The sequence below is a fragment of the Dromaius novaehollandiae genome, chromosome 3, assembly GCF_036370855.1.
Source record: "Dromaius novaehollandiae isolate bDroNov1 chromosome 3, bDroNov1.hap1, whole genome shotgun sequence".
Lineage (NCBI taxonomy): Eukaryota > Metazoa > Chordata > Aves > Casuariiformes > Dromaiidae > Dromaius > Dromaius novaehollandiae.
Window position 1 is genome coordinate 102494349 of NC_088100.1, and position 25658 is coordinate 102520006.

Sequence of the window (25658 nt, forward strand, 5' to 3'; positions counted from 1 at the left end):
GTTGCTCAAGAGTTGCTCTGAAAGAGATCCTTATTGATCCTTTTGGGTGAGAATAATGTTCCTCATCTGATGTCAAGCATCTTTCTACCATTTTCTGTTATAGCCGAGCTATCTATTTTCCTGGTCCTTAAAGATATAAAGCCAAGTTTCTAGGGATGGGGTTCATACATTTTGCTCTCAGTATTTTACTAAGGTTTGGATTCTGCAATCCTGGTAAATCATACAGGCTGGCCAATAAAGAACTGTATTAATGGAGAAAGGTGTGTGTTTTGTCTTGTACAAAACACTGGATGAGCACACTGTGCTGTGTGCTAGGAGTCTGTATTCCTGGATGCATTATTTAAATATTATCCAAACTGATGGACCTACTGAATATTTTAGAATATGTTGTCTATGGACAGAATATCTCCTGATTTACTTAGTAGCTTACAGATGGACTGTTTCTAACACAACAAACCAAAGGCCATGACTTTGCATCTGAATCTAAAACCATTTTGGCTGTAAATCCTCATCTCATATAGGTGCTATGGGGTAGTTTTGTGTCAGGGGTATTCTTGGCTCTGGGTCCATCTTTCACCTGTCTGGCTTTTAAAAAGTCCTGTTCATCTTCATGGTTTTTAATTTATCCTGTTTATTGTAATGGAAATTTAGGCAGCTAATGTGGCTTGAGAATACCTTTCTAGAGCCTGCTTGCACAAGAGCTGGCTGTAGCTGTGTTCTGTGTCATCTTGCTTAGTCCCTCTCTAGATTTGGCCCTAAGTGGCTTTGCTTAAAGAATGAAGGTAGGTCATTGTTTCTCACTGTTCCCTTTTTCTTAGCTTAGTTTGTTAGAGTAACAAACTGGCTTTTTTTCCCAACCTCTTTCAGTTTCTTCCAGAGGTCCTGTGACTTTTAACTCCTTCATTTGCTCCACGATATCATCTACAAATGCAGAAACATGCTGGACTGATCATGAAGCAATTTTGACCAAAAACAGGGGTGAAGGGGTAGACAAATAATCTGGAGAGAAGGAAATGCAGCTGGCCATGTGATATAACATACGATCAAGGGTGAGGGTAAGTACCCAGACCTGTGTATTGAAAGGGAAAGATGTGGAAAATCTGGGATTTCTAGAAGCATCTAGCTACCTGCTTCAGAAAATGGCTGACTTTCTTACTGGAATCACAGCTTATTTGGCCTGAGTAGCTCTCTTTTTCTGGGTGAAGAAAGATGAAAGGTCAATGGAAAACATAAGTTCTGTGGCTAGTTTCTTATACTTGTCCTAGTCCCATGTAGGATTTCCTTAAGCAGTCTGGAATCAGTGGGCCTTAAAACTAGAATTCTCCCCGTTCCTATGTGCACACTTACTGTGGAGTGCTCCAGGCAGTTTATCTGGTTCCTGGTATATTTTCTGAAAGGAATCCAGCATTTTGCTAGACTTCGGATTGTCTGCAAACGTGTAATCCAATAACTTAGCACTTTACGTGACTAATTGTATACGTTTACAAACTAGATTGAACAAAAAATCAAAGGAGAGCACAGGACTTAGGTTGCCAGAGAGGGTGATGGCAAAATTTGCTCACAGATTAATGACACTGCTGTCTGTGACAGACGACCATTCGAGCTTGTTTTAGGTTTTTCAGTCTCTTTCCCCTCCACGTCCTATCTGTTGATGCCTCTTTGTGTGGATTTGGAAGTTCTAAGGCGATGATGAGAGAATTTTCTGTCATTGCTCTCTTTCAGTTTTTTTAAAGGTTACCATCTGCCCAAGTAGGGACTGTAGATAAACACACTGAGTGTGCTTATGTGTTATGTAGTCTTATTTTTTTTTTCCTCGAATAAAGTATTTTTCTACTTGAATTAGAAGATAATGGAAAAAATCTGTTCCTAACAGCTCTTCAGCTTCAGGGGCCTTCTGATATTTGCAATTTTCTTCTTTTCCTGACAACATGCAGCTTTAGTGGTGCTATCAGAAAGGTGACTTTGAGTATCATCAGACTACAAACGTTTTAAGGACTGAGTTTAAAAGCATTACAGCAGTCAAAGATATGAATGCCTTGTCCAGAAGTGCACTTGCTCTGGCACATTCTTTCTCCTTTTTTCTTTTAATTTTTAAGAGGTTGGAAATATTGTATCAAGGCTGAATGAGCAACACTGACAAAAGAATTCCAGCCTAATGCTACTCATTGTACCCTCATCTGTTTGGGTGATTACTTCTGCTTGCTGTGGTGGTGAATGTTTGGAACAGGGCCAGTAATTGGTGCCAGCACAGTGGGTTTTGTGCTCTTTCCTGAATCTCTGTTGCTAACGAGTATGAAATACCACTGGTATAGTCCATTCAAGTCTTGAGGGGTGGGTTTTTTCCTTTTCATTACTTTTTGTCATTCAATAATCTTTATGGCAGCGTGGGTGCTAGTTTCTTATTTCTTCTGGCAGATGATGTCTCACCCCCTCCCCCCCCCCCCCCCCCCACTTTCTTATTTAGGATTCTCACAGCTTGAAAGCTAGTTATTGTCACTATTTCTTCAATGCTTTTCCTGGAGTTCAGCAACAGCAAAAGAGAATCAAATGCCCCAGCTACCTACCTATGTAGTGATACTTTCCTACTGCTCTTGTGAAATTACCAAGATCGCCATCTGCATCTCATAGTTATGCTTGCTTTCAGGCTGCTTTTTAGCAGTGTATCTACCATAACCCAATAATGAATAATGAGCAGCAGATACAAAATATTCTTGTGCAAGAAGTGTTTTACAGAACACAGGAAGATCTGTATGCAAGTGCCCTGAAAAAAAAGAAAGGAAATTGTTTGTTATATTGGTTTTTTAAATCTGATTGAAGCATGCAGAACAGCTAATCAAATCTGTTTGATAACAGAAGAATACCACTGTATGCCAAACATAGTCTGAGACTCTTGAGACGGGTGTTAATTTGCCTTGCTTCGGTCTTTGGAAGAAAAAACGTATTTGTGCATTGGGGAAGGGGAGGGAGAGAGTAGAAGTTCAGAATCATTATTTTGAGTCCTATTGCTAGTAGCAGAGCTAAGAATTAAATTGTAATGACCTGAAGCCAAGTGAAATTTAAGCACTTTCCATATTTTGATTAAAAGTCAGTAGAACCTGCTGGCAGATGACTTTGAATGAATGATACTTCAAATACAGTTGGAGATCAAAATATTTCCAAGTAAATTACAGAGGAAGAAACACCAGAGGAGTTGTATAGGATTCATAAGTTGAGTTAGGAATTTTTCTGCAGCCTGGTTTTGTATCACTTGATTATTTTTAGCATTAGGATCTCAATCATTAATTACATGGAGCATAGGTTATTTTAAGAGCTCTCATCATAACCTAAAGAAGGCAGCTTTAAGCAGATAAGTATAGATTTCTGCATTAGCCCAAGCCACTTAACTTAGTGTTCATACCAGCAATGTTTGATGCGAACTGTGTACATAATTGACGCTGAGAGTGAAATTTTCATTGTCTTTCAATTCCTTTGCAACTGTCTGTCTTAAGCTATCTGGGAAATTTCCAAACTGGGTCATCTGTGCACCCTCCCCTGTTCACACAGTGACTTAGACAAGAAGGGAGTTCAGCTATTACAATCCAGCTACCGGGATTAGAAAGAGTGAAGAAACCAGTAGCAAGATCTTTGCCTGTTCCCTAGATAATTACACCTAATTCAAGTTCAAATTGCTGTGGCTTGACCCTTCTTGAGGTTTATATGGTATACATCAAAGACTAAGATGTAAGAAATTTATCTGGAAGGTGAAGGACCTTTAAATGCGCCTGTGTTGTGAAGGACGTGTGTAACTGTGCTATAAGTTTTGCTGTAATTATCCTTTCTTTCTTAGACTTTTTCAAAAAACTGCATAAGGGGAAGCCAGGGTAATCACTTCTGTAAATGAAGATGCCTATTAAATGCTGTATTCTGGAGTTAGGCATTGTAGGTTCTGTGTGCCATTCTTTTCATGCATTCATGTAAAGTAAACATCTGAAATTCTTAACATAAACTTTGAAATAAGTAGGCTATGTTCACTTAGACACTTGCTAGTTGCATAAAAATTTGTCCAGATCACAATTTTCTGATACAACACAAAAGTTTTCTAATGTTTTGCTTGCAGTGTGTATAATTAATGAGCAGAGTTGTAGAAAATGAAATGTATTAGGTTTTGAATATTAAAGAGTTAGCATAACACCGTATTTACATGGTGTGTTATAAGGAATCTACCCATTCCAACAATATCATCTTATGCCTATGCCTCCTTGCTGTGAATTCCCTGTTTTACCTGAGATTTTCACAGGCTCTGAGGGTTTTCTTGCTTTTTGTTTCAATTCTGAAAATTACTGAAAACCGCATTTTTTTTTCTATCATTGTACCTGAGCAGTCTTTTCTATTGCAGTATAATCTTTCTTGTGGTAGGTTTTTTTTTTTTTAGCTTGCTTTCTTCTGAAAGCCTGTCTCTCTCTGTCTTCTGAATTCATTTTATACTTTAACTTAACCTTTTCCATTCAATGCACTTGAGAGTTTGGAGTTTTGGGGGTGATGGGTAAATTTATTGTGTCTCTTTTTTACACATCTACTCACATTATATCTGCCTTTTTCTCATTCCCTGTCAGCTTGGGTTTTTTCTAGCCTTCATCATTTCTGCCACTCTTAAAGTTTTTCCCATTCACCCTTCAGACAGCCTGCTTAGTACTGTGGTGCCCTTATCTAGCTGTTGTCACAAAATAATTCTTGATGATGATAAAATCAACAATAGTGGGGATGACCAGTAATTCCACCTAATTACAGTGTCTATTCTGTGTCAATCAGCCCTACTCTGCATTCTCCTTAGTGTGTTTGCCTACTTTTCAGAAGTCCAGCTTATTGTTGCTGCGTAGGTAGCTCGGCAGATAGAGTGCTATTGATTGGCAGCGTATGCTGTATTGTGGCTCTTGGAAGTGTTTGTTACGTCCCTGTATTTCCATGATGTTCTGTGGGAAGTGTTCCTGTGTCTCGATAAACATTTCAGGCTTTGGCTAAAAATAGCTCTGTGTTGAGCAAGATATACGCACCCAATGCATATGGAAATAATGTAAATATAAACTAGGCTCCATATGGTTCATACAGGTTGTTCGCTGTTACTCGGTGCAGTGGGTTGTTTGGGTGGGAAAATGGGCGCAAGTTCTGTTTTAGTATCGGAAGGTATTTCACAGGTTTGTTTTTCTTCCTCTTCCCTCCTCCAGGAAAAGTGTTTAGGTTCAGTTATAAGCTGTTAACAGTTGGCTTTACCCCTGGAACGGTAACTTCAAGGATAGTTCCTATTACCCCTCCAGTGGATTGATTTAAGTTGTTTACAAACCTCCTTGTCAATTTTGCTTTTTTCCTGGTGACATAGTGTGTTTGTAGGCTGTCATTATGCAGTATTTCTTATTTATAGATGGTATGTGTATTTTTATATGTATTTACAGAAGTATAATGGGTAATATAACAAGCAGTTTCCCTCTTAGGTGCAGTCAAGTACTTGCTCATACAAATCAAGTGTCACGGGAGGACAGGACAGAATTTGGAACTAGATTCTAGAACAACCCTGCTTCATTTTGTATTGTTTTTTTTTCCTGATTGCTTTTTATACCATGCAGATAGTGTCTGGCTTAGCTGTCTTACATGGCACAATACAGTGTGCCCTTGAAGCAATACTGTTATGTTAACAGAGTGCTTTGTCTTCTATAACTCTTATTCCTGAGAAACTTTTCTTGTTCCTATATAGACTGCCGCGATGAGATTTACATGGAGCAGTCCAGCTGGCACTAAATACTGTCATGCATTGTTTTCACAATCACAGGCTGCTGCTAACATGGGATCTCCATTCTCTATACTCTTGCCCTGTAAAGTATGAAATAAAGTTCAAGATTTAGGCCCTTTGGGATCAGAGACCCAGAAGATTGCTTTCTAAAGATTTAGAAGGTGGACCAGTTCAGTTCAGGGCTTTGTACCTGCAGGTTAAAGGTGTTTTTTTCAGGCATTTATTCTATCTGGTAATATAGTTGTGTTGTGAGCAGCTACCTGAACTAAAGACCACAGTAAACTTTATCACCCTTTACCCTTCATATGCAGAGCAGGGTTCTCAAGCCTTGTTTTCTTGAACATTAAGAGCAGTATGCCTACAAAAATTTGCACACGGTCTCCCTCCATGCCAAATTGGTATACTATATTGCACACTCTTTTTTTTCCTCTGTGGAGAGTGAATAAACCACAGAATGTGTCCTTTTTTTTTTTTTTTTTTTTTTTTTAATACAGTACTAGAAGGCATTCAGATATGGTAGTGATGAGGATAGGATAAGCATTTTTGTAGAACAAGAAAGAATGTGCTTTGACAGCCACTCATGGTTTCCAATAAAAAAACAGCATGCACATAGGTGCCTGAATATCATTTCAGAATAAACAGAAATCTTTTGAGCCTTCATCTGAGTAGATACACTACCCTGAATCACACAGGACATGCAGAGAATAGACAGTATGTCAAGATGGCATTCAATTTAACTTTATTGGCCAAGTGAGATAAGCAGAAAGAATGGAATTTGCATTTTTAGCCTTTACAGTTATGACAAATCTTCTTTTGTTTACCTTGTTATCTGCCTTGATATGTCTTTCCACATATCTATTCCACTCAGACAACATATGGGAAGCTTTAGTGAACCCTAGTGAGAGAATATGTACCACCTGAACCTAACTAGAGCAGATTGGATATTTTTAAAGTATTTTTATATGTATTTCAAGAGCAATTGGAATGTGATACTTTATCCGCTATGTAAACAACTCCCCTTTCTCAAGTATGCAAAAAGAGAGACTATCATTTCTAAAAAGTCATGAGAAACCTATTCTAAATCTATAGCATCAGCTATATCAGTACAGAATTTGTAAGTAAGCTGAAGGTTCTAGACAATAAAGAACCACTGGCTATGTTCTTCATGTACATTCTTTCACTCTTTAAGAGAAACATATTTGCACATTGGTAATAATGACACCTTACACTTAGATCACTTTATAATTTCAACATGCTGCACAAATTTAATTAATGTGTCCCACCTTGCTTTCAGCAAGCTCATTTTCACTGAGTCAGAACACATTATTGCTTGACATGCAATGCTTCAGCATAATCAACTTACAGCTTGCAGTCAGTCTAAAATCTGTTTTTTCTAGTGTGTGAGCAGTTTTTAAGACTTATACACGACCAGGTCACTTGCATTTGAATAATTATGATATAATTTGAAAACATAATTACTATCTGGGCAGTAAAACTATTTCCATAATACCAGTTAAAGGGCACATTCTAAGACACACTTAATTTGTGTCTCTCATTCGTACTTCAGCTCTGCCTTAATTTTTATAAATTGTCTTGCACTTTAGTTGCATAGAAAGAAAAAGATGCTGAAAAAACCCAAGAAGCATGGGTTTTTTCCTTTTCCCTTCTGCAGTTCATTTTCATATATTTTTTTTTCACAATCTTTTCCCCACTTTTGCAAACCTGCTAGTGAAAATGAACAGTGGGATGCTTGCACAGTTGGCTAGCAAGGTCCTTATCTGTTTTTGCTCTGAAGCATATATGTTCAATTACTTAACAATGCACTTAAATGCAGCTGATCCCAATACAATGTAACAAAGGGTTAAAGCTTTGGGTCTATATAAAATGTTCTGGGGAGGTTGTTTAGTGGTCTGTTGTTAATGTCTGAATTGTGATAACTTAAGACAGCCTAGAAGTTAAGGATGAACATAGTAAGTATTTTCTTGTTATAACACAGCTCTCTGTCATGTATAACAGCTTGAATGCTTTGCATGCTTGATCATCTCTTGCCAGTAGCAAGCATAAATGAGAGATACTGATTCATGTCTACCTTTGGACTGGCCAGATGCTGTCATTGAAAAATTCTCTTCTTTCCTCTCTGTCCTTTTTCTCTCTCCTACATGTATGCAAAAATTCACCCTGAGTCAGCTGAAGGGTAGCTCTGGGGGTGCGGGCCTTGCTGTGCTCATTAGTACTCTGGCAGGCTGAGTGCAGTGATAGCTGGCAGTAAGCTATTAAGTGTTACTTAGATCTGAAACTAGGATAATGTTCTAAAATCTTGTCCAGGGATTAATGGTTTCCTGCAAAGTGTGAAATATGGTAAGTGTTTAGCCAGAAATGCTGAATTGTGTTGAGAATGACAGAGCTGCACTGTGTGAGTGGTGGTATCTTAATTTGTGACCTTTTGGGGAGGCAGAGAAGGGATAGCTAAATACTTTACACTGAGTTTTGAATTAGTTTGTGTGCTTTAGATTTTGCAACCGGTAATCTTAAGGGGTTTTGGTTACTGAATCCTCTAGCCATAATAATTAAGGGACAAATTTACAAAATAGAAAATACTGGAAAAAATAACATACCTGAACAGCCCAGTAGGCTGAGAAGTAGAAGAACTGATAAGTGTTAGTTATTACTCACTTGAAAAGAGGGCAAATAAAGGGAAGCTTTTTGGATTACCTTAAAAGTTCTGGATTCTGTATGTTTTAGAACATGCCTGATTTTAAGCATATGCATACTATCCCAGTTAAGTGAAACAGTTGAGTCTATGCCTAACATGGAATCAGAAGAATTTAAACGTGTCCTAAATAGGTAATTAAATAACTTGCCATATCTTGTTTGTTCATGTAATGGCTTTCAAAGCTAGTAAGAGCAAAAGAACAGTATTTGTACTGCAGTGATTTTGTCTGAACTGTCAAAATGTTAAATCTTAGTAGCATTATCAGCTTGAAAATTCTGAAATGTAGACAGGACAGGCTTGCCTTACATATCAAGCACCCTGAACAAGCTGCAGCTTGACATTGGATGTTATCTGCAGCCTGTCTTCCTAGGTCTGATATGGCTGTGTGATATCATTGATCCTTGCAGGATCTTTATGCAGGAAAGATAAGATACCTGGATTCAGAAAAAGGCTTCACAGTTTTATTTATTTTTATAAATAACTTGGAAAAAGAATCCTCATTTGCTTGGTTTTTTTTTTAACAGAGATCTTTCTTAATTACCTGGCTTGAAGTAGTACTGAAATTGCACCAAAATTTTGATTTTTAGGATTGCACTTGTGTATTAATTAAAACAGGGATGGAGTGGATTAGTTGCTGTTAATACAGTAAACAGGAGATTCTGTGAGTTTCCTTATCTTGTTTGCACCCAGTGAAGAAAAAAAGAAAACAAAACAAAAAAAATACCAAACAAACTGAGAGGTAGAGAAGAAGCCTGCATGCAGTTAAGACTTCTTTTTTATTTATATAATGCCAAGATTTTCTTGTAACAATGGTCACTCTATCAAGACTATCAACTTCATGTGTGGAGGATGTCATGTATAGCTGTGAAGTGTTCTGGGGTGGATGTAGGTGGTTGTGCAATTTCAAACACCAGTGGTTGCTAATTTTGTTTTTCTCCTTCCCGCTTCTGCTCCCTCCCCTCCCTCCTTTCCTTTCTCCTTTCCCTTAAATCATACAGAAAGTATTTGATATATGTTTTGTTAACAAAAAAAAAGATTGATCACAAAAGCATTTTCTTGATAACCCTCCCTTTCAAGAATTTTGAGTTACATTGTAACAGTATGCTTTTTTCCTATATTGCTGTTCTTTAGAAAATAAAAAAAGTGTAATAAAGGTGTCTGAAGGCAGAAGATTGGGAAGAATGCCCTTGCTTTTGATTTAAGCTCTACCTAATCGGCAAAAGATGAGCTATAAGAATCTCAGCCAAGCTTCTTTCAGAGAATGTACTGATATTTTATATTGAACTGTATTAACATGGTAAAAAAAAACCCTGCACTATAGAAACTAAGACCAGGTTTTCTTGCTCAGATAAAGCTAGCAAAGAAAAGTATCTTATGTTGTGCCAAGGTTCTGTTGCTTGCAGGAGTTATGGTTAAGAAATGTATGTTTGAGAACTAGAGTTAGGTCCAAAATTCAACTTAAAAATTAAATTTTGCTCCCACTTGCTTTCATCCACTGTTTGCTCATGTTCCTGTAGGAAGTAAAAATCACCACCTGTTCTGAATAGCAGCAGAACTTTCTTCTACCAGCAGCGGTTGCCTTTAAAAGTTTTATTAAATGCTGGCCATGGACTGTTACAGTTGGCTTTATACTGTCCCCTATAGCTTTAAAGGGATGTTGAAGCTCATTTAAATGAGATTGTGATAGCGTCCTTTGACTTCCAGCCTTCTTGCTTTCACCTCGTACCAGACAGGAGCAGAGAGCTGTTATGTACTGAGCTCTCAGGAGTAGCTCCAGCAGCTGGTGCTTTATGGCTTAGAGGAGAGGTGACTAGGGAGAGAGGGTGATCAGCTGATTGGAGAGGAATTCCTGCAATGGGCTTTGTCATATTCTCACCTTATCCTATGAAGGCAAAGAAAAGAGTTTTAGATGCAGAGAACAGTGTTTATATGGGTTTTGTTGAAGTAAAGCTTGAGCTTAACACTGACACTTCACAGTTTAGCTGCAAAGTTAGTAATATACATGTAGTCAGAAAAGGGTTTAACTGGTATGCTTGATGTTGCAATTCATGCCCTTCTCTTAAAGACTGCAGTTTAGATTGCACTATATTTTCTTGATGATTTTGCCACTTTAAGGAGATAATTACTTCTAAATTAATATGCAAGCAAAAAATAACAATAGAGCCTGGGACCATAGTAAGAATTCACATATGGGAGTGCTTAGAAGATTAAAACTAGACAGCCAGATCATAATTACGCATGGCCATTCCTCTTCAGCATATTAGAGAAGAAAATCATTGTATCCTGCATGTGGTATCAGGCTTTTTTTTTAATAGTAAAACAAATAATTTTTCATGTAGGAAACATTGTTTTTTAGATTAAAATGGAAGTTTTTAAGAATGTTTTAGAATTTTTTATTTAGAATGTTTAGAATTTTTTAGAATGTTTTTAATTAAAATGGAAATCCCTTAATGTGTATACTCCAGAACTTGAACAAACTGAAATGTCATTTTATTCAAATTAGAAAAATATCTGTTAAGTTCACTCTGCTAAATCCAATCTGCAGACTAAGTTAGTGATGGAAGAATTTATTTTTGTATTGCTGCTCTGCTATATGTGTGCTCTGCTTAATGAACCCCATCCCTGTATCCACAAAACCCACAAAATATGCAAGCACACAGCCAAGGCATATAGGTGAACACATACATAAAAATAATACTATAAATACACGATTATTCAATACTTCTTTTGTTTCTTGAAATAACAGTTAGTTGTAGCCTCATCTGTGCAGCTATGGGAAGGTCAAGAAATCTTACTGATTGTTCTGCCCTGAAATTTTGAGGAGGTTGTGCTTTGGCTAATTATAGGGATAGAGCACAGAAGGCTCAGTAGAAGAGAGTCTTGGCAAAGAAAACAAGCACAGTACTCAGATCCCTATCCATTTGAAATTGGTGATGAAAGTCTTGCTGACAATAAGAGAATATTCTCCAGCCTTTTATGGTAAGGGCAAATAAACTGATCTCAGCTGAAGAAATTCAGTGTTCAACTTGGTAATATTTTGGTGTTGATCAACAGAACACTTGCATCTTCTTTGTCTTAGGAATAGTATAGCGATCTAAACTAATGATATAGGGCATCCGGTGAAATATTCATAGCCTTCAGTCATCATTCACGCTTTTCACCCAGCACTTTAGGCCTGTAACTGTCTCTAGGTTTGTGAATCTGCCCTATACTTTTATATTACTTTAATTTGTTTAAAATGTCATTCAAGTGTACAAGATAGGATAAGGCAATCATGGAGAAGCTACCATTTAGGACAGACTGTAATGAAGAGAGGTTAGAGCAGGCTGCTGTTGTGGGACTGGGAGCTCTTTGGTGTACAGAAAGAGGTGAGAAACACAAAAGAAGTTGTCTAGCATCACTAATAGTGAAAGGGTGAGCATGCAAAAATGAGAAAATGATTTTATGGCTACTGAAATTCATATTAATTCTCACTGACTCTCAGTAAACAGTATTATAAGGATAGGTCATCACTGGTCAGTCAGTCTCTGCAGTGGTGCAGTTAAACTTTGTTTGCAGTGCAAAATTATTATGTTCCAGGACATCATCAGCACACTTGACCTAAGACAGTTATATTTGACTTTTCGATATGCACAAATTCTGTCTGTATGGTTACGCTCTACCATTGTCTGAGGGGTAATTGATAACCAGAAGTTTTAGGTAAAGGAACGGAGAATGGGAGTCTCCTTCTTAACTTGGCTGTGAGCATTTCTAGTCTACTTCAGGGCAAAGTCAAGCAGTCAAATCATTGGTGAAGTTGCACATGAAACTTTGTTCCTTTTCATGACCTCTTTGGTCTCAACTGTTGGAGCTGGTACTTAATAGCTGTGTAAATGCTGCACCCCTGCTTCCTTCCTTCTGAAGTAACCTGTCTATGGAGTGAAAAGTGCTGCTAGAGGCAGATGTCTGCCTTGCCTGGGATGCAGAAGGTATCAGAAAATGTCGTTTTGCTATTTGCTCCCCACACTGAGTGATATGTGTGTGAATGCTGTGCTGCTCTGATGGTGAATTGTGATGGGCAGAGGCAATTATCCAGTCGGACACCAGTCTCGGGAGAAAATGGAAAACTAATATCCAAGAGCAGTGGTTGTCTGCTGCCTCCCTGCCAAGGCTGCAGTCTAGGATGGGCGCTCTTTCATTCATTTCTTTCATTCAGTGTCTCTGATGGTTTTTGGGTGCCGGGCCTTATGTTTGCATTCCATGTGGCAGGGATTAGTCTGCTCAGGTATGTACTTCTTTTTTTTGTCATCTTCACCACTATCATGATAAAACTCTGCAGTAGGATGGAGGTATTTCATGGTGTTTGTTACTCTCCAGAGCTTACATCCCTGGGAGGTACTAGCATCCTGTTACAGAGGTGTATGAGCTAGAATTGAAGTACGGAGGAGAAAGCTCCTTAACAGAATGAAAAAAATGTATATTGCATTTTTATATGCTTATACTTTGATATTGTAGTGGTCTTAGATATAGTATTAGACCCAATAATGTGCACCCTGTATGCAATTTCTGTTTCTTTTAGGCACGAAGATGTGAGACAGTTATTGAATATTGAAGGAGGTTTAACACCTTCTTGAGTATTTGAATACTTCATGTAGTTTAAAAGCTAAACTATAGCTTCTGCTTTCTATCTTGCTGTTATTTTCTTTGTTTCTGTATTGGCACAAGTAGCTGTTTAATAGTCTGTTCCAAAACACTACCAGGAATTTATATTGGGCATTTCCTCAGCAGGATGAATTTTTTGGTCCTATTTGGGTTCTGTCCCTCCTCTTTTGAAGAAAGAAATGGAGATAATGTTTGCTATTATACAGTCTGAAATCTTCAAGAAGCAGAAAACAGAAAAGCTAATGGCCCAAGGTGTAAATCTGATGCTTCCTTGAATATCCTTAGGTGATTTCCATGAAGACCCACCAACTGAAATGCTTTGGACAAGTCTAAACAGTCTAACTTCTCCTCTGTCTTTCCCGGCCTATACCTGTTTCCCAGTTAAAACAGGTTTTGTTGAGTCATCATCTTGGGAGTTTTGTGAAGACTGATGCAGAAAGTCATTAAATACTTCAACTTTCTTTTATCAGTCATTATTTGTTCTCCTTTTCTAACAAACAGACCACCGTTAGACAACTAGACAGATTAACATCTGTGTGAGAGTAAGAAGAATTACGGAACATTTTCTGCTAACATTTTGCGGTGTTCATTTGTGGGGCTTTCCCCCCCCCAACAGGCTTTTACTGTTCCTTTTTTCTTAAGCATATAAGCTTTTTGTTTCCATTGCTTTCCCCTCCTTTGCCTTGTTTTATTTACACATAAATTCAAATTTCTGGTTATAACTACAATGTTTGGGACTCAGATATTACCTTTTGCATTGGGATAATTGGTTGCTGTGTGTTTAAAATTTCTTGATTGGTTTGTCAGATCTCTCAGGTTAAACCTGTTGGATCTGTTCTCCCATCCAGTTGCCGACTTCACAGACACTGACATTTCCCACATAATTTCATATGTGTGTTGAAACAATGTTCCAGACTGGCATAAGAGAGGGTGGTTATGCTTTCTTTTCAAATACAAAAAAAAAAAAAAAAAAAAAAGAGAGAGAGAGATCATCATTATTTAAGGGTGCCACTTCAAGAAAAGTAAATATTTTACTTTGCTTTATTAAATTTGATATGCATTCTCACTTAAGTAACAATTTGGCAATATTGTTTTGTGCTGGTAAATAGGGATTGTATTGTACATCAGAGGGGATTGAATTCTGCTGCTGTTTGAAATGTTTCTGACATAGGCTATAGAATGTATAAATGTTCTTCAGTGTGAGAGATAATCTTAATTTTAGTCATCCCAGCTTTGCCAAGATGTCTCAAAGCCTCGGCAGTATTTTATAACTAGTTTTTCCCCAGAACTGTAGACAATATATTCTAAGAAAGGTGAACTCGGGAGGCATGAGTGAATTATTCAGCTTAGAACAATTTCAGAACCCTAACTCTTTAAAGTTTGTGCACGTATAACTTGGAGGAATAAGTAGTACTACTTAATATTTAAATAAACACATTGATATTCAGCATTTCCTGTAACATATAAGCAATGTTTCTTCTATACTTCTGTTTTTCATCAAGTACATTCCTTCACTTCCTTGCAGAGATGCATTTTAAGTACATTTTGTTGATGTTGATTTGTAATCTTAACACAGTAACGCTGAGTCTTCACTGACTCCAGATTTCAAACTTTATTCTGGTCTTGTGACATTCTCTGTTTCTGATGTTCAAGGTATGCGTCTCTTCTGAAGCCTCCGTTTCCTTGTTTATAGAACTATATAAGCCAGTGAGGCGAAGGTATTGTATGGTTTGGGGAAACTATTGTGCAGTCTATGAAAAATAACAAAGCCCTTTGACAGCCATGTGTACAGAGTGATATATAAATGCAAAAGAATCATCAGGTTCCCTGCAAAGGAATCTGTGAAGGTTAAGCAGCCTTTTCTGTTACCTAGCAAATTTCAAGGTGCTGTTAAACTTCATCACCTTGTCCCTAAACAAAAATATTTTAATAAGAAAATATAGGTCCTACTGTACTGACTGCAGTTCATACACTTCGTCTGGAAGAGGCATACTGGCAAAGGTAGTTGTTAAATGCACAGTGATGAGTGTATTTTAAATGTGTCCCTTCTCCTTATATTTTATAATGTCTATTCTGTAAACGTTAAATATGTCAATTTTTGTTTCAAGGCTGGAGATTGCTTATTTCTGCTGAGCTGCTGTGGTTTTGGACAAGGATTCCCTAATGATTCCTAACTTCCATGAATTTAGTGAACAATTAGTATGCTGTGTTACGTATGTACATGCAAATGGATCTACATTGTGTCCACTGTCTCTGGCATATTAAGATTAGCAGCATGGTTAAATAGCTTGTATTTTTACCTATGGAATTTCAAGCAGCTTTCTAAGAGAGGGGGAAGAAAATGTAACGCTTTGTTGTTAGCATGGTCAAAGCAACAAATGACACGCTCTTAACAGCTTTTCACTAACTGAACCGGAACGTTTCATATGTGCAAGCATATGCACAGGAAAAAAAATACCTCAGAAACTGTCTATCACTATAACCATAGTTGAAGACTACTGTAAAACGTGCTGTTGTGAATATACACTTATGAGAGGGGAGATAGCAAGGGAAGTGACTTTCTACAAAAACTTTATTTGTATAGGAAAGTTATGCCTATGCAAACTCTGGTGCGGATTTGCAGAGCTCTAAATTTTGAGCTAGGCCATCCAGTGTAAGAGGCAGCAGAGGTGAAGAAAATGAGGAGAAAAAGATCTTGTGTTCCTTGTGTTGCTTATGCATTCTTTTCTAATGGTTCTTTTAGAGCACCATGAGCAATTCCTGGTGCAGAGACCAGAACTGAGATCTCCGTAGCTAGGGCATTTCCTTGAGAGAGAGACACACACATTCTTTCTTGCACACTCACTCTTTGAATCTCACTTTCTTTCCTGCCTAGTGGCAGGCTGGTAACAGACAGCTGGCTCTTCTGGGAGACAGGATATGCTGGTCTCCTTGGCAAGAGCCTGACCTCTACCATTTTATAAGCAAAGAGTGACAATGCTATTAATAGATCCCTCCTCCAGCCAGGTTTTCAAGAGAGTATAGCCTGATTGCTGTGCTGTGCTGCATGCTGAGCTTAGATATTATCAGTACACAGTAAGTGTATTCAGAGAATCAGGAGTGAATTCGGCCCCTGAGGGGACTTAAGTTCAGAATATCTGCAGGGAGCTCTGCAAATTCAACATGGGATAAGGCAGGAGGTGGGTACTTCCCAACTTGGATCAGAAAGCATGGTGACACATGTCACCGCCTCTGACCTCCCACACAGTAGCTGAGCTTTATGGGTTGTTTTAGCAATATCATGTATGCTCCTTCCATCACCGAAAAGGTTGGGACCCTGGTTTGGACTTCTGTGACTTAAAGGTCTTTCAGCTGTTTGGTCATATGGAACCTATCCCATTTCCATTGTGATCAAAGATAGTATTGCATTTGACTGCAAATAGATGGTAGACAGGATTTGTTTCTTTCTCTGAGAGAAAACTAAGCATAGCAATCTATCAGTAATGAAACTCTTTCTATTAAAAGGAAGTATTATAATTTAGATTAATGTTTCATTTGAAATAAATGAATCTCATTGAAAACATGAGCTTTCTTGGAAGAGTGAATTCAAAATGAGTTGTTCAATATTCCACAGTTATCTGCACTTTCACATACAAATTTGACTCAGATCATTTTTGATGTTTAATGCAAGGGAAGAAAAATACTTAATACACTTTTCAGGCTTTTAGCAGGAAACCACACACTCAGTTCTTACTGGGAAACACTCTAACAACTGGAAAGTGAGCCAAAATTCAGGTCATATTTATAAAGCAGGGGGTTCTTGCATCTGAATATTCTCATTAATGCTTTGTAACCCAAATGGACTTAATTTCTTATTAAACATTTTTGTGGTAATTTAACAAGACTTGCCTGGAGCCAACATTAGCTTAAATATTTTAAAGGTTCGGCATTTGTCAGAGGCTGTCTAAACATCACATTAAGCTGGTGAGGTGAGAGAATCTTATGGAGCTTAAAAAGCTTTACCAACAACCCAGCAAAACCATTAGATCATGTTAAAAATTGATTTTCACAGTAAGAACAAGGCTCACCTCTCCTAGCAGAAATTTTGCCAAAAGATATTTTGAATATCTGTGTTTTTTTTTTTCCAGGTGCAAATATGTAGGCTTCCTTCAGAGTTTTGTTTACAGGAGGTGTTTCTGTGATTTAAAACAGATCTATTCATGCAGGACCTGATTTTGCGAAGACTTGCAGATGTGTTTTACTTATGCATTCTGCATAGTTCCATTAAAGTCAGTGACAGCTTCAATTTTTAACAAAATCATAAGAGTTCACATGGAAGTAAGAATTTGCAGAAATGGAACTGAAATATTTTGATTATGCTATAGAGACATGGCTTAAAATCAATGGTTTAAGACCACAAAAAGAAAACGCAGGTAAAAAGAAAAAAAAGAAAAAAAAAAGAAAAAGAAAAACCAATCCTGATTCTAGTGGAAATTCCTCTCTAGTTCTAACCCTGTGTCATGCCACGCACTTCATTTCATCCGCAACTCTCATGATGACAATCCTTGGGTCAAATTCAGAAGCAAAATGAACAGTAATTCAGTTAGCTGAGTTACCCTTAACAGTGTTCAGGCTGACTTTGACCATTGACTTCTTAACTCATCATGAGGAATGTTTTGCTGACTTAAAGAGTACTCCAGGCATATGTGTGCCTACAAATGGACACTAACATTGTATAAAACCTGTTTCTGTTTTTGTGATGTAAGATGGAAGACTCTATTATTGCTTTTTTAACTTTTACTGTATTGACTGTAACTGTCCAGCTGAAACAATATGATAAACTCTTGAACACTTCAAAGTTACACAGGCATTGGTATCTTCAGCATCAAATATTCACAGAAAGAAAACATAAAAGGCTTATAAATGAACTTTAATTACAAGAAGTTGAAATTTCAAACAAATTCTCCCTTTTGTTTTAAATTTATGTTTCACTTTGTTTTGGAGAAGACATTCCAAGACCCATACTTAAGGGGAGAGGAGAAGACAAAATCATGGTTGGCATGCATCTTCTTTCTGTGTTGCTTTAGTTCAGGAAGAAATTTAAGTACATGTTCAAGAAAGCACCTGGACAAAACAGCACTTAAACAGCTGCTTTACTTGCACTTACTTAAAAATTTAAATATTATTAAAATGACATGCATATTTGAGTAAGAGCAGTGTACTGGGGCCTAGAGGAATAAAAACCCTTCAGAATGATTCTTCACTGTTTCCAAATGCTCTTCTTAGTGTTTTTTTAAAGTTATCAGAAAAAAAAAAAATGATGTAGGTGTCATTAAAAAATCAATGCAATTTCCAAGGAAATGATTGTCATATCTCTTACGATTGTTTTGTAGATTACCATTTGAAAATGACTAACAAAATGGTTATTGGATTTAAAAGTTTTTCTCTCTAAGTATATGTCACTTTTAAATACCTCGGCCATTATGTTTATGTTTCCATTACTTTAGGGGTTTAAATGGTACCATTTACATATTTTATCCAATTTTCTATTTTCACTTAGGGTAAAATAAAGATTTTTTTGTAAATGGAGTAGCTTTGCTGCTTGTAGATAAACTAATCTAAGCTACTGTAAGTGGGACTAAAAGGAAGGTACATGGTTATTCAGAAGATGAACAATTATGTTTGGTTTATGAAAGTAACATAATGTTAAATAAATATCATGTATGTTTTAGTCTGAAATCTAAATAGATGTGAACATATGTGAAGACTGACAATGGCTTTACCATGGGAGAGGAAGCTAAGCATGTCTTGTACTGTTAGTGAAGCGTGTAGTTTTCTCAAATAATATTTGCTACAGTTTTTTCAACATTTATTTGTTTTGGTATGCCTTAAATGTGCCCCAAACACTTTGAGACATTTTGTCTAGGTTGTGTTCTTTTTTGGACTTGCCTTCTAACTTGCACTTTTACTTATGGTAGTATGACGTGCCTTTCCCTGTTGTCATTAGCATAGGCCTAGCTGATCTAGGAGTGGCTGGGATCATTTGCAGAGTGGCAGTCGTGATTTCCTAGTTGACAGCCTGAGCCTGCCTATTAATCTTATCTATTCTTTCAGCAAGGAATGTCTAGTTCTTAGAAGCACCCTGTGTCATCTAGCTTATCAGATATCACTTAACATGGTAGCACTGCGTGGTTTCCAGAGAAGTGCCTTGGTCAGCCCCAGGGCTGCCCCATCCACCTGCAAGTCAAGGGCATGCAACTGGCACCCCCCCACGGTCTCAGCCAGGAACTGGGCAACAGGTGCGGGAAGTGGTCCAGTGAGAAAAGATCTGCAGGGCTGAAAATTTTGACCTTTAAAGTTTTGGCAGAGATTGACTTTTGATTCCCCAATTTGATGTTTTACTTTTAAATAATCACTTAGCCTCAATTTTTTGATACTAAACAACTTCCACAGGTGTAAGCTTTATATCTGTAATTTTCATGGATCTTGAGGGAGGCCACTGTTACTTGTCCCTCTAAAATAACCTGGAGGGACATGAGCAATTACCATACTCAGATCCACTTGCTTTAACATTCTCTTCTCTTTGCAAAATACTTTGTTACTGCTTTTCTTCATTTATCCTCTTTGGCTCATTGACTGCCAGGTAACTGTGTGTGTTTTGTTTTGTTTTTTCTGGAATTTAGATAAAGTTGTTGCACGTTGGCACATTTTTCAGATGAGTATGTCTTCCTTGCACATCTAAAATGTAGTAAATGTGGTAAATGTGTATTTTGCTTATGAGCTGTTAAGACATTCTGCTAGGAGGTTGTTCCTTTGAGTCGTATTAGCCTGCCATGAAGACCCATGATTAGTTTTATGTGGTGTCTTTGGGGTTCTCCATGGATTTTCTATGATCAGAGATGGAAATAATCTGAACCATTGCATGGAAGCTTAAAATGAGATATTTACATAATTCCATTCTGTATATGGTGCAGCAAATTAGCATACTTTACAGTAACCTCTCTGGATGTGTACGTGAGCGCGAGAATATGGACTTGCATGTAACAGGGTATGCCATGGGATGACCCGAGGCTGGAGGAGGATCTGTCAGCCTCTTGCATGTGAACTAGTAATGCCTTCTAAATACTCATCACCGCTAACCTTTTAGTTTCTAATCACAGTACCGAAGGGCCATAGGATAGATTTGGGTTAGAAGGTTTAGGTTAGAAGGTAGTATTGATAAGAAGGAAAAAAGTTGAGAATATGTATGAAGACATCAAATTGTTGTAGCCATTGCCCCATAATTGACATAAGGAGCCTAGAGAAATAAGGAAAAAAAAAAAAAACCCAGAGCAACTACTGTATTTCTCTCTCTCTTTTTTAAAAGATTAAATAATTTCAGTATCATTCTCTTAGGTTCCATTGATTAGTGAACTGGAGGACGAAGCTATTTACTTCAGGTACTATAAGGACCTCACTATTTCTCTTCCTGATCCTAGTACCTTGTGTTCGAATCTCAGCTGTTTCTGATTTTTTGAGATTCTGGATGCTACAATGGATGCAAAGACTGTGTGCCGTCCTATAAGAAGGGATAGACATCCTGGAAAAGAAGATACTGCATACCAGTGGCATGCTTGTGTATCAAGCCATCCTCCGTTGAATTTGACCCTTGGGCAAGTTTTTTATCTGAAAAAGTTATGAAGTGCTAACACAGGGAAATGATGTATCAGTCACAGAACGGAAACATAGGGCAGACAGACCTGATTCTAGCTTTCTTATGTGTCCAGAATTGGGTATAGCAGCAGCTTTATGTCTTTCTTTTTGGGTTTTTGTTTCCTTCTTTCGACTATTAGTATACATAATGTCTTATTCCTGGGCCAAAGGGGCACACTATTTCATTTTACTCCAGGAAGCATCTTATGCTGAAACTGTGGCAGAAGAAAGTGTCTAGTAAAAATTTATTCTACTGTTTTTTTAGGACGTAATTGTTAGTTAAAATGCGTGTGTTACCTACTGATAATACAGAAGTAATAATGCTGCTTCTGTCTTCTGTCTTAATAATCCTGTTCACTGGTTTACTCTCCTTCCCACTTTTCTTTAGCATAAATATAGCTTTCTGAAATCATAGGAGTACTTTTTTTTGTAAACACATGGAAATTATTGAGAAATTAGATGCTAAATTACCATATAAGCAAAATGCATTTTATAATGAAAAGTGTTCTTGTTGTGGTTCTTTTTAAGACAATTTTGGTCATATCAGAGTGCACAAAGTGGCTGGTGTGGAGCTGGGATCTGGCTCCTGCCTGCACATTGTCTGAGTTGCCTACTTGCTTGCAAACAGGCCTGTCTATGTAAGAATGTAAAAACAAGGATAAAACGTGGTTATGATGTACATATATGGTAGCGTGGCATATATATTTTTTTCTGATGTGGTCAAGCCAAGGCTGATTTTGTAACGTAATAATAAATTTTGAACATTTTTTTTTCTGTGTAGATAACATGTGGACAGACAGAATGTCTCTTCTGACTGCTTGAAAGAAATGACTCAACTTAAAATTGTCAGTGGATGCTCTGACAAGCAAAGGCACGAGCATGCAGTCCAAAGGCAGTTAGTGGCATGCTGACCACAACGCAAGAAATGTCAGCTAGCCTTCTTCCTGTTTCCTTCTGGTAGCTAGAAGGAGTGAGGGAGGCTTTGCCTTCTGCCTTGCATTTTTCCACCTGGCTAGGAGGCAGAACCTCCACAGTACTGTACAGAAAGGTTAAAATGTTAATAGATATTTCACAACAGCATTTGGCTTCTATGCTTCTTCAGGCAAGTCTTTACAAGGATAGTGCAAGCAAGCTTTCAATTGCATGATTGCCATGGGCCTCGCTAGAAGCTAAAATTTCACTGACCTTAAACATTCACCAGAATTTGAATTAGTGCTGCCTGATTAACCAACTGCTGTCATTAAACACTAAAAATCAGAAAACAGCCTATTTTTCTCTGCACAGTAAGCTGAAAGCTGTTCAGACCAAGCTAAATGGAGTTGCAGTAGCAAATGAGTACTGTGGCATTCCTGAGCCTGTTACTGCCAGTCCCAGTGACAAGAGAAGCTGCTTGTGCTGACACGTTGGCTGGGATCTATGCAACAGCTTCTGCCTTTCAGTGGGAGGAAAGGGACATTTTATATGGAAAACTAGAGCTACTTCTGCAGTGAAAGCTGAATTGCATGCGGTGGATTTAGCACAGTACCTTAGGAGTTTGGGAGAAAGATTTCCTTAGGGCCTTTAATAGGGGAGGTAAGATCTCTCATGAGTGATGTCTGGGTTACTTTTAGGTACTGTGTTTCAGTTACTGTGCAGCAGAGGATAAGCTTTGCAGAGGAGAGCAGGATCAGCAAAGCAGAGTTCTGGGCTGCCCAGAGCAAGGCTCGGCGCGGCTGGGTTATGCCCTGGCTGCTGCGGGGCAGAGCTGCAGGACAGGTTGCTGCTGCTCCAAGCCATCTCGCAGCCCAGCCCGGCTGCGCGTCTATAGCTGGGCTGCGAGGCTAGCTGTGCAACAGCCCGTCGCCCTGCAAAACAAAAAATTAGTCTTTAACAACAGCCTTTCCTATATTCCCATTCACACAGTGTTTTATGTTTTTAAGGAAGAGGGAAGGAGTTGTGGAAGTGTGTCCTGAGTGGTGCCGAGCTGCTTTGTCTTTCGCTTCCCTAGTCCTTTAAGTAGACGGCATTTGTCAGGGTGCCTGTGAAGCGTGTGGCTGGGCTCTCTTCATCCTCCGTGTTAGACCAGGCGAAGGCCCTGCGGGGGATCTCTCTGTTTACAGATTGCTGAAGTATGCCTCTCGCTGTTAGACCTGTTGACCACTGCCCATGTAGACTAACGACAGAAACCAGCCGTGGCTATTGTAATTCCAAGTGTATATTTTATCAAACTGTTATATATAGTTTTTTATATAAGTGTGTGTGTGTGATGAGAAAAGACTAGACCCAAGAAGAAAATAGGAAGGGGAAGGAGGAGAAAAACGCAACATATATAGACAACTATTGACATTAACTTGTATTTATTTGCATATACTCAATAAAAATACATTTAAACTGAGATTCACTATAAATGTAATCTGATTTTCCCCATAGTGAGTGGAAGGAAAAAGGTATATTGATGTTCTGTCTAGAGAGAATTTGGAGCGTTTAAAAGTTTCTTTTGAATCACTTTTCCATTTACCCTTTTATTACTCTCATCATTTAATTTACCCCTAATGCTGTGTTTTGTTACTTTCTAAGGTTAGGAATAAAAGGCTATATTAATTTTCCTTTTAAATTTTTGAGGTAATGTTTATCTCTGAACCTTGAGGCTGATTACCAGAGTCAAAAATTTCTCTGGAAAAAAACAAATCACTTAATTATCTTACCAGATAAGAGTAGTGTCATAGATCGGTACAGTGTGTGGTGCTGAAGAAATGAAGGAATGACAGCAAAAGAGAACTGCCGCTGGCAGTTCTCAATACATTGGGCGTTCCGCATTGGTACTCGTGAACAGAATGGCAACTTCACTGCGTGATGAGGTTCTTCAAGGAATCGACAGAAACAGTTAGCTTTTTCAAATAAAGACTGGACAGCAGCTAGGCCTCATTCTTGAACTGCCAGAAGTGGATGCAGCCCTCTGGGAAAGAGGGGAGTGAAGTGACCCAGTCCTTCGATCAGAAAGCACTGTCAGCTTTCACAATCCCATTGCTTCTGGAACTTTTATTGAACAAATACTGCTTTCTGAACACTTAAAATAAATTAAAGACTAGGGTTCTGACTCCTGGATTCAGTTTAAATACAGAAAATAATTGCATGCAGGATGCTTCACTGCAGGTTCATTTTTAATGTTTGAAACATGTGCCGTGAAGGTCACTATACAAACATGATCCTGAGAGTGCAATTCAAGAACTGGGTAGGAAATATTTTTAGTTAATGTAACTTTTAATGCAAGTTCTAAAAAGAAAGAAATTATAAGCTTTTAAAAATAAAGCCTCTGTGAATGGGTCTACATTTCTGACAGGTGGAAGAAATTTTGGGGGTTATGCCTATGTAGGATGCCTTTATATAATGTTTTAAGTTTTATCATTAAGAGTCTTTTAATCTACATTCATACGAGGTAGATTACATGTATTTTCAATGTGTATCAGCTAACTTACAACTACTACAGTTTTAAAAAATGAATATTTGTCTTGCACAATTTTCAGAATATAGTTTATCCTCCACATTTGCCTGATGCAGAGTTTCCTTGACCACAAAATAGTCTTTTTGCCAAATGGTGTATGTAAATATTTTGTGAAATGGTCTGCACCTTTGCAGAAACTAGGGCAAGTTCTATAAATAGAGAATGTCAGGTAATCAGTCAGATTTGTTTTTTATGCTACTCCATAAAAAATTTATTTTGCAGCAGATGCTTTTCTGAGATTTTTTGTGAAAGTCCTAATAACACTGCGTGTCTGTCATTTCACCCACAGGTACATTTACATCCCAATGGGAGGATCTCAGGCTAGCATGCTTGGGATGCTCTTTTCCACAGCACTCACTTTTGCTTTTGTGAGCTATTGGCATGGAGGCCAGAGCTACCTTTGGTACTGGGGGACTCTTAATTGGCTCGGAGTAATTGTGGAAAATGGCGTCAAGAGGCTACTCTCTGTTCCACTTATTCAGCACTTAACTGTAAGTTGAAACTCTTTTCACTTTGTCTTTGTGTTCTCCTGGCTTTGTGCTCATCTGAAGTTACTGGTTTGGTATCAGCCTAGGTTAAAGCTCACCAGTTAGTATTCCCTTCCCCACCCTCCCATATTTGGGGTAAGGCATGCAGTGAGAACTTGGCAATACATCAGTTAGGGAAATACTGAAATGTGCATGGGCTTAAAGGCTTTCTGTGCAATTTAGAGTAGGCAACAGCTTGTCAATATATGGTTAAACAGGAGCCAGTTTTAATACATGTATTAGGATTTCACTCAGGATGGCCTTAAAATATTAATCTTCACCAAAATTAGGAGTTTACTTATCTAACCAGATGTCTATTAGACAAATGCATGTGTAGCAGCTGTTAGCATGTGGGAACAAGCTTACACTGGGAATCTTATGCCACTAAAGAGTCAAATAAAGAAAATATTATTTTGCCTTTGAAGACCTCTGATATTTTCACTTTACTTATAGTTTAGACCTTTCTGCTGTCATTTCAAAAGGAAAAAATTGCCTTTAACTTGCAATCAAATGCAAAAAACACTATTTGAATTTTGATGGTCATTTTAGTCTGCAGGTTTGCTCAGTATTAAATCCCAAATCTTCTAATAACTATTTGTAAGAATAAATAATTCCTATAACTCATTTTCTTAGAAGTGACAAATGCCCAGAATTCTTACTCCTCTGTAATACTGTGATGGTTGTGACGCATTTTCCAATCTGATGAAGTCCTAATGCTTCTGGGTGAAGATTTTTCACTTAGATTTCATTTGCTGACAAGCTGAAGTCTTTTTCAGGCTTGTGCTTCACTCACTCGCTGTGTTGCATCTTGAAGGCTATTTTTGAAAAGGAAAGTTTATTTTTGTCCCCAGAATAGCAAATGAG

The 25658-nt window shown here is 37.9% G+C and overlaps 1 protein-coding gene across 7 annotated transcripts in view; it reads left to right on the forward strand.

The window, feature by feature from the left end:
* HHAT (hedgehog acyltransferase) overlaps nt 1–25658 on the forward strand; it is a 192876-nt gene that overhangs the window by 86316 nt on the left and 80902 nt on the right. For all 7 annotated transcript variants that reach the window (XM_064509633.1, XM_064509628.1, XM_064509635.1 and 4 more), the window contains one exon: nt 24557–24758. In XM_064509633.1, coding sequence (XP_064365703.1) covers nt 24557–24758 — 202 coding nt within the window. The remainder of the gene's footprint in view (nt 1–24556; nt 24759–25658) is intronic.